The sequence below is a fragment of the Impatiens glandulifera genome, chromosome 2 (assembly GCF_907164915.1).
Source record: "Impatiens glandulifera chromosome 2, dImpGla2.1, whole genome shotgun sequence".
Classification (NCBI taxonomy): Eukaryota; Viridiplantae; Streptophyta; class Magnoliopsida; order Ericales; family Balsaminaceae; genus Impatiens; species Impatiens glandulifera.
In genome coordinates, this window is record NC_061863.1 from 59,699,273 (window position 1) to 59,708,268 (window position 8,996).

Sequence of the window (8,996 nt, forward strand, 5' to 3'; positions counted from 1 at the left end):
CAAAATATCCAAATTAACTACAACTCTCGACCTGGCAATCCAGACACTTTGAAATTAAACATTATTATATATATAGAGAGAAATTAATTGGTTAAAAAGTTGAACTTATATTGTTAAGAATGTCTCACGTTAATCAAATTTGATGTTGAATTAAAAAAATAAAGTCTTATTAGTCTAGTTAGTTAAATTGTTTTACTTGTTTTTGTTAAGTTGCAAGTTTAAAACATACACATATATCATTTTTAATTTTATTTTTAATAGATTTAAGTTTATGTACGGGTCAACCCACAATCCGACCCAAGTATCAATTTACTCTCACATATATATTTAAATTAACCACAACTCTTGACCCGACAATCCGGACACTTTGAAAATTAAACATTATTATATATATAGATTAGTTAATTAAAATTTTGAACTTATATTATTAAGAATGTCCTAATTTATTAAAATTGGTGTTGAATTTAAAATATAAAATCTTATTAATCTAGTTGGTTAAATGATTGTACTTGTTTTTGTTAAGTTGCAAGTTTGAAACATACCTATAATATTTTTATTTTTTATTTTTAAATGTTTAAGTTTATGGGCGGGTCAACCTATAATCCGACCCAAATATCAATTTACACTCATATATATATCCAAATTAACCATAGTTCTCGACATCATTGACAATCCAAACATTTTAAAATTAAACATTATTATATATATATATATATAATTTTTATATATATAAATTATCGTTTAAAGATTTACTCACCAATTCTTTATTTTCAGTGAAAACGATTTTTTCTTCGATGGATCAACTTGTCACGTGGAATTAAATATAAGAAATTTTGGTGATTAATCTTTTTATTTTTTTATTTGTTTTGTCACGTGGAAGAAAAACAGATTGAATGAAACTGAAATCAGATTGTATATATGAAACCGTTTTTAAAACTGATAAACCGAATATAACCGTTGTTCCTCCGCTGGTTGGTTCACTGTACCAAACTTACCGCCAAAAAATGATTAAAAATTTAATTAGGCTATAAGGGAATAGTTAATATTTAAATTTTTATCTTAATAGTTATTTTATGACCAAACATTTATTAATTTATATAGTCCTTTTAATTTATTAATTTACATTTATTCTAATTAAATATTATATAATAGATCTCTGTACAGAATTATATGTATAGACTTTAGAAAGAGAAGGAGTCTAGAAAATTGCAACCGACTGAAGAAGCAGCTTCGTCATCAGCAGCCGCAGAGCTGAAGGAAAATCTGAAGTGAAATCTGAGAGAAGAATCGGCAGATTTTCCGTCGTGGATCGGCTGTTTGAGGAAGCAGCAGGATTTGTAGTAAAAGTACGGTGTGGTAATTGGTGAATGTGAATTGGTTGCTCCGAGGGGGAATTCGGAAGAAATCGATCCAGCGATGATCACAAGTGGACATATCATGGACATGCACCACAATGATCGATATGATTATGTACGTGACATCGGCTCCGGAAACTTCGCCGTCGCAAGGCTAATGATGGATAAACAAACCAAAGAGCTGGTCGCCGTCAAGTACATTGAGCGTGGTGAGAAGGTTAGTCAGTTAATCATGCGAGCTTACTTTTGTTCTTAATTGCTTAGTTTAGTTAAGTTTGATTTGTCTGATGATAATTCCGTTCATTCTTTACCAACTAAAGTAGTAGAACTAGTTGGAGACAGACATGCAACGATAACTGGGAGAGTTGATTGCTTTCTGTATGTTCTTAGATGGAAATCTTCAAGTATTGATTCCTCTGGTTTCCTGAAATGTACTCTTTGATGCAGATTGATCAAAATGTTCAGAGGGAGATCATAAACCATAGATCTTTGAGGCATCCAAACATTGTGAGGTTTAAAGAGGTAATTTAATTAGTCTTTCCTTTGTCTATGCCCCTTGATACTATGACTAGGTCATTCAACAATTTGTTACTGTTTTCTGCTCTAGGTCTTATTGACGTCGACACATATGGCCATTGTAATGGAGTATGCATCAGGAGGAGAGCTCTTTCAACGAATTTCTAACGCAGGGAGATTCGGGGAGGATGAGGTTCCATCTCCATCTCCATCATATTAAATGTTTTGATACTGTGTGTTTTCTCCTATCTGGTTGCTAGTTTTCACATGGATTTCTGTCACAGGCTCGGTTCTTCTTTCAGCAACTTATATCTGGTGTCGGCTACTGTCATTCAATGGTAAATAGTACCCATTTCTCTGTGATGTGTGGTCATTGCAATTTTATGCTCAATTTCATATGTTGAATTTTGTTACCTTTCTTTCCTGTTGAAGAATATATGTCACCGAGATTTGAAGTTGGAAAATACGTTGTTGGATGGAAGTCCTGCTCCTCGTTTGAAGATTTGTGACTTTGGATACTCCAAGGTTTTGTCAGTTCATGCTCTTCTTTCCACTTCTATTTTGTTGCTTTTTGATGCATTTGCAATCATTTTGAGCTTGAATGAGAAATAGCTTGTATTCTTGTTAGGTCACAAAGGACTTGTTTGATAACGGGTTATTTGGATTTAATCGAAATAACTCTTTTCCTACCATCAATCAAATCATCTATCAAAATACTAAATTTACCCCACTTAATTTTTTATAACATTTAAAAATATTAGTTAGTAAGGGCAATGTTTTTTTCTTTCAAATAACCCTGCATCAAAAAGCTCCAAGAATGAAAGCTTCCAGCTATGTGATATGGCTTCCTTTTGTAATGGCAATGGGGACTTTTTTTTTATCATATTTGTGAATTTTTTTTTGCACTTTTCTTTTTGAAAAGGATGAAACCATTTCTGCATTTCATTAAATTGCATTTTAGAAGATCGCAAAATTGCATAGAAACACCCAACAAAAAATGTACAAACCAAGTTGTGACATCATTTGTCACAAGTTAATCGAACAAACTGAAAACATGATAATCAAAAAAGAAAAGAAAAAAAGAAGACAATAATCAAAAGAAAGTACTCTTCAAGGTTGCCCAAACGTGAAAAAAATATTTCATGATTTTTCACATAGCATTTTGACATTGATATTTTTTTTCATGATTAAGTCTTTATTGTTTCAGTTTTTATTATGTATTAACACAATATTGGTAATGTCTTCAGTCTTCTTTGTTGCATTCACAACCAAACTCAACTGTGGGGACGCCTGCATATATTGCTCCAGAAGTGATACTCAAGCAAAATTATGATGGCGAGGTAAGGCATTGTGTTTGACTAAATGTCATCGGGCAATGAGAGTGCTTTTAGTTAGTCCAGTGACCCTGAACCAGATGACTCTTGTTTGGTACAATTTGTTTTTGTACAACCTTTTAGTTGTTTAGTTTGATGTGCTAGTTAATCATCTGATAGTTATTCGTCATAATTTAATTTGTTCATGTTATTACAGAATTCAACTGGTTGAAGTCTCAAGAATTCTCTTGACTATGTCTTAATTCATCATTGAAATACTCTGTAGTAAGGGGAAAAAAATTATAAGAAAGGAAAGTGAAATATTGTTGTTTTCTTCTTATTGTTCTTTTTTCTCAATCTCAGCTCATACACTACCACTTTCTATAGGTTCTTGGATGCATATGTTTCATGATTCCTTGTCCACTGTTGCTCATCTTCATGCTGATCACTAAGAATTTTCTGATGCCTACATGACCACCCTAAGTTGGTTTGTTCCTCAAAGTGGTTGCAAAAACTGGTGAAAAAGCTTTGTATTGTAGATTCACCACTGTGGTACATTGGATTTAGAGATGAGTGATGAATGATTTTTTAAATAATAAACAATGTCCATACCTAGTCTTAAACATATTTATGGTAAATTGTGTGATAAGAATGTATTACTGCTTGTTATGTGTATAGCTAGCTATCTATGACTATTATATGGAAGTATGTACATATATTGTTAGCAGTGGCTTTCTGTTCACTCCTGGAGAAATCCAATTACAAACATGAATCTTACTCTAAGATTTTTTTTACAATTTCAGATTGCAGATGTGTGGTCATGTGGGGTGACTTTGTATGTCATGCTTGTTGGGACATATCCATTTGAGGATCCTGTTAAGCCAAAGGATTTCTCCAAGATGATACAAGTATAAATATCCATTTCTTTTGGTCACAGCATATTTGTCTCTTACTATTTTTTTTTCCTTCTTTTCCTTCAGAGGATTCTGCAGGTGCAATATGCAATTCCTGATAACATTCCAATCTCACCGGAATGTCGCCACTTGATCTCAAGGATCTTTGTCCATGATCCTAAACAGGTTGGTAACTTAATTTCTACTCCTTCAGGGGAGCTTTTATGGAAGTGGTGTGAAGATTAATTTCCCAGTATATGACCTCAGGGTTTGAAATAGTCTGTTTATTTTGTTCTTTTGGATGAAAATGTGTAAAATGACCAAAATATCTTAATATGGACCCATTTGTTTTAAGGTTGTTCCAGCTTTGTTAATTTGTATTGAACATTTACTTAGTGACATAATTGGGTTTTTGGTCAGAGGATGAGTATTACAGAGATAATGAAGCATGAGTGGTTCGTAAGGAACCTTCCGAATGAACTTATAAAGGAGAATATGATGAGTAGAGAATACCAAGAGCCTGATCAACCTATGCAAAGTGTGGAGAGTATCATGCAAATAATCGCTGAAGCCACAGTTCCACTGCCTCCCCCTTTTAGGAATGATGATGATGGTGATGATTTAGACGAAGATATGGAGACAGATTCCGAGTTTGACATTGACAGTAGTGGGGAGATCATCTATGCAGTCTGTTGAAAAAAGACCTATCAGATATCAGATTCATGGTCCAGGACCAGAGCACATAAAAGTGACCTTGTCGAATGATTATGGTATGTGATTCTTCTATACAAGTTTCTGCTGGAAAATATGGAGAGCCCTTATTTCGAGTTTTTGCTACATGTTTCATTTTGTTTTTGCAACTGACATGGTCTTTGTGTTTGTATGTTGTTTATGTTTTTCTCTTGAATTTTGACATCAAATAACAACTTGTGTTTGAAGAGATATATATTTGTGACCTAGTTACAAAGTTTTTTTTTATTATTACTTACCATTTTTTCCTTTTATAATTTACTATTATTTTCACTTAATTTATCAAATAATATTAATCAATATGAGTTTATATAACTAAATTTATACATTTTTTAGTCAAAACTTAATCAACTTAAAGTGTTTTCAAATGGACTTTGTTTCCTACATGTTTCCTTGTCTTGTTAATTAGTTGCTTAAGTAGTGTAGCAAAAAAACATAAAACATAATTGAGGGATGGAAACAAGTTTCATAAACATGTACTACTAAATATTAAGCAAAGTTTGAAAATGTAAAAGAACATTAAAACTCCAAAACAGGACACAGATCTATTCATATTCATTCATCCTTGTTCACTTTCTTGAATTTCTTGATCTTCTCCTTCTCCTCCTCCTTTGCAATTGCAGGATTATTGGTCTTATTTTTTCCAACCACCTTATCATATCCAACATTGTAATACTTCTTCAATAGCTCCTTCCCCCTCCTCTGAAACTCAATCATCTTCTTCTCCAAATCATTCATCTTCATCCTCATCTTCTTCTCCAACTCTTTCATCCTCTTTTCATTCTTCTCATATATTTTCGGTACCGCCATTCCCACTAGTGTACCGAAATAGAGAAGTGAAGGCAACTCAAAGCAGCTGCCGATGACAGAAAGTATCCATAGACAAACCAATGTTGCAAGAAAAGCATACCATTCTGTCTCCATACTCACCCGAAACATCCACTTCATTCCTCCATCAAAACATTCTCCAATTGTCTTCGCAATCTCTTCAACCATTTCTTCTCTCATCTCTAGCTTCTCCAACTTTGGTGCTTCCCTAAGAGTACACATTTCATCATCAACCCACAAAACAAACAAACAAACTAGTTCAATTTGAAAATATATACACACTTGTGAAAAAGCCTGAAAATGGCGCCGGAGAGGAAAGACACGGCGGTGACGATTAAGCCAATCCATGAAACGATGGTGATGAAGTTGAATTGATAAACCTCAAGCGCCACCCAGAAGGCGGTGGCACCAACCAAAACGGCGGCACTTAGCTTCTTTCTCCGCCATTGGCATATGTCCTTCATCATTATACCTATATTTATATATAATTCATAACAATCTCAATTAATAATATTATATTGATATAATTACCTAAGTTTGGTTGCTCCGGCGATGGTTGGATGTCTGGCGACATGTTAATATTATAATTTCTTCAATTTAGGGCATCCATCGCATTAGAATATATATAAGAGAAAGAATCCAAGATGGGAATAACACGTGCAAAGTATGAAGATACGTGGTCGCCATGCAAGAATTACGTACTACTTATATATATTATTTAATAGCTTAATCACACTATTTTATATTGTTTTTGTAAAGAATCAAATTATTTTAAATAAGCTTATAAATATATATAACGGGTTAATTAATAATCAACATATAAGACAATTTATTTTTTTATGAATTATGTATAGTAGATTAAATATTCTACATTATAAATTGAAACTATGTGTCATGGCACACTGATTTAGGTTTGCTGTCATTACCATATACCACCATGTGTCCCTCCCTATCCGATTAAACCTTCTCCAAATTTTCAAATTTGAAATAGTTCTTTACAAATTCGATTTGATGACTTATCTGGAATGAACAGAAAAAAAATAAGATTGAACAAAATAAAATTACATTTTTAAGTGTATAATCTTGATTTAAAGAAATATAAAAAAATTAATATTTTATTATGATAATATAAGTAAAAAAATATTATGATAATATTTTAGAGATTATTTGTCAAGATATTAGTGTTGACATAATTAAGCCTTATTTAAAGGTGCAATCGATCACTTTAGAACATCATTTTCAGTCTCAATTTTGTATTGGTTAAAGTTTTGAGGGACCAAGTGTTATATAAAATCGTGTCATAACCATAGTCTACTGATATAATCTTTGTATTAATCTCCTTAATAATCTCCTCTCTTATGATAGACGTATCTAAGTTTTATCTTGGATAACCACATTAAAATATGTGTCATTTTTATTAGCTTACGTCATCTCATGTATTTATGTTACAACACGATTAAAATCAAATATATATGAGAATAAATGCAAATTGTGAGCTCGTTCTAAAAGTACAACTTAATTAGCTTACTACGTCGGGAGTCGAGAGATATTGTGTATTTGTGTTGCGGAGGAAGGAAGAAGAATAAATATGTTTCGATTGGTTGTCCGAGAAGCATTGGATCATCACAACAGCGTTTATGATTACAACACGATACACTAACGTGTGAATCGTATTTATAAAAATTAGATTTGCTTGATTGATTGACAATTTAAGCTTGACACATTGACATTGGTCTAGGTGTTGGTGAATTCATATTCATAATCAGGTATACATTTGAATGAAGCAGGTACATTTATATATTCAGTTACTCAGATAATTGAGATACTTATACACTCTTATAATTAATAGGATAGTCGTTAAAAAACTTGTATACGAGAACAAGTTTCGAGTTCTATTCATGTGGTGTTGGTGAAGTAATAAAACGTTATAAACTTAAAAAGGAAATAGTTGACTTTGATTTTAATTTGGGCACTTTTAAGTAATATGTCGAAAACCAAGTTCGATAGGATTGAAAATGTGAGAAATATGTGAAAATGGCTAAAAGACGTGTACGCGTGAATCGAGAATTCTATAAAATTCCGAACATGCAACACTAACCACTCAAGAGAACCATGAATACATCTTACAAAGAAAACTGATGCATAATCTTGCTTGTTTGATGAAATGATATTTGAGATTTTATCTGAATTTTATCCCAAATTTAAAATATCATACCACATATCTAATTAATAATTTTATCCATATAAATACCAAAATTACCCTCTACTTAAATATTTTATTTTATATTAATAAAATTCACTTTAATATATATATATATATATATATATATAATATTTATTTACATTTTAATTTTTTTTAATATAAATTAAATTATGAAATTATTCATTTTTATTAATTATCTTAAATACAAATTAAAACACCATATAAATTCAACTATAACATATCATATTATCTAATATAACATTTAAAATTTAAATAATTCAAATAAATAAATAGTTATACTAGAAAATAAAATTAAATATATTTAAATAAAAAATATTAATTAATTTATAAATATATCTCATCTAAATTAAATATATTAAATATTTATAAAGAAATTTATTCAATATTTTTTTGGTATAGACTAACTTTAAACAATACCTCTAAATAAATATTCTAATAGGTTTGTTTGATTTTTTGGTTATTTCCTTATAAAGTTTATTTCATATAAAATTTTATATTAATTATATTAAATAAAAATAAATATACAATATAAATAAAATTATAATATATTATATTATCTTATATAATATTTAAATTATAATAGCAGTGATTTATAAAATTAGTATTCGTTTAAATTTTTATTTATGTATTAATAAAAGTTAATATTAAAATATTTATAGATTTTAATATTTATTTTTAAATTTAATTTTAATATAAATTAAATTTATTTATTTAAAAAATATATATTATTAATTATGAGAGAGGAGACTATTAATGGTAATAAAAATTTAAAAAAAATTATTATTTTTCCTAATTTCATCTAACAAGGTTATTTGGAAGAAAATACAGATAAAGCCCAAATAACAGTTCCCAGAATTGAGAACTGTAATTAGAATATTGTAACTACACATGCACATTTTAAAGGTTTTTTTTTACAAATCATATTGTGTTTCATTAGTTTAGTTGTATTTTTAATAATTTATGATATAAAAAAATTGTGTACAATCTGTAATAAATTATTTTTGATCGGAATTTAGTTGTACGATTTTCGCAAGTTTTTTTTATTTATTCAAAAGAACGAAGAAACAAACAATATGAAACAACTAGATTTTGAATATCAAAAACAGATAGCTTGTTG

At 30.0% G+C, this 8,996-nt stretch overlaps 2 protein-coding genes across 2 annotated transcripts; one reads left to right on the top strand and one right to left on the bottom strand.

The window, feature by feature from the left end:
* The first annotated feature begins 1,373 nt into the window (after positions 1-1,373).
* On the top strand, positions 1,374-5,006 carry LOC124925617 (serine/threonine-protein kinase SRK2I-like). The gene is made up of 9 exons (XM_047465669.1): positions 1,374-1,572; positions 1,803-1,877; positions 1,963-2,064; positions 2,156-2,209; positions 2,304-2,396; positions 3,119-3,211; positions 3,988-4,092; positions 4,165-4,263; positions 4,498-5,006. Exons 1-9 carry the CDS (start codon positions 1,417-1,419, stop codon positions 4,771-4,773), a joined length of 1,053 nt encoding a protein of 350 aa, XP_047321625.1. The 5' UTR covers positions 1,374-1,416; the 3' UTR covers positions 4,774-5,006.
* A 323-nt stretch (positions 5,007-5,329) lies between these two features.
* On the bottom strand, positions 5,330-6,229 carry LOC124923718 (reticulon-like protein B13). Its single transcript, XM_047463682.1, has 3 exons — positions 6,187-6,229; positions 5,938-6,127; positions 5,330-5,863 (listed from the first exon to the last, which is right to left on the bottom strand). Exons 1-3 carry the CDS (start codon positions 6,227-6,229, stop codon positions 5,383-5,385), a joined length of 714 nt encoding a protein of 237 aa, XP_047319638.1. The 3' UTR covers positions 5,330-5,382.
* Positions 6,230-8,996: the final 2,767 nt, after the last annotated feature.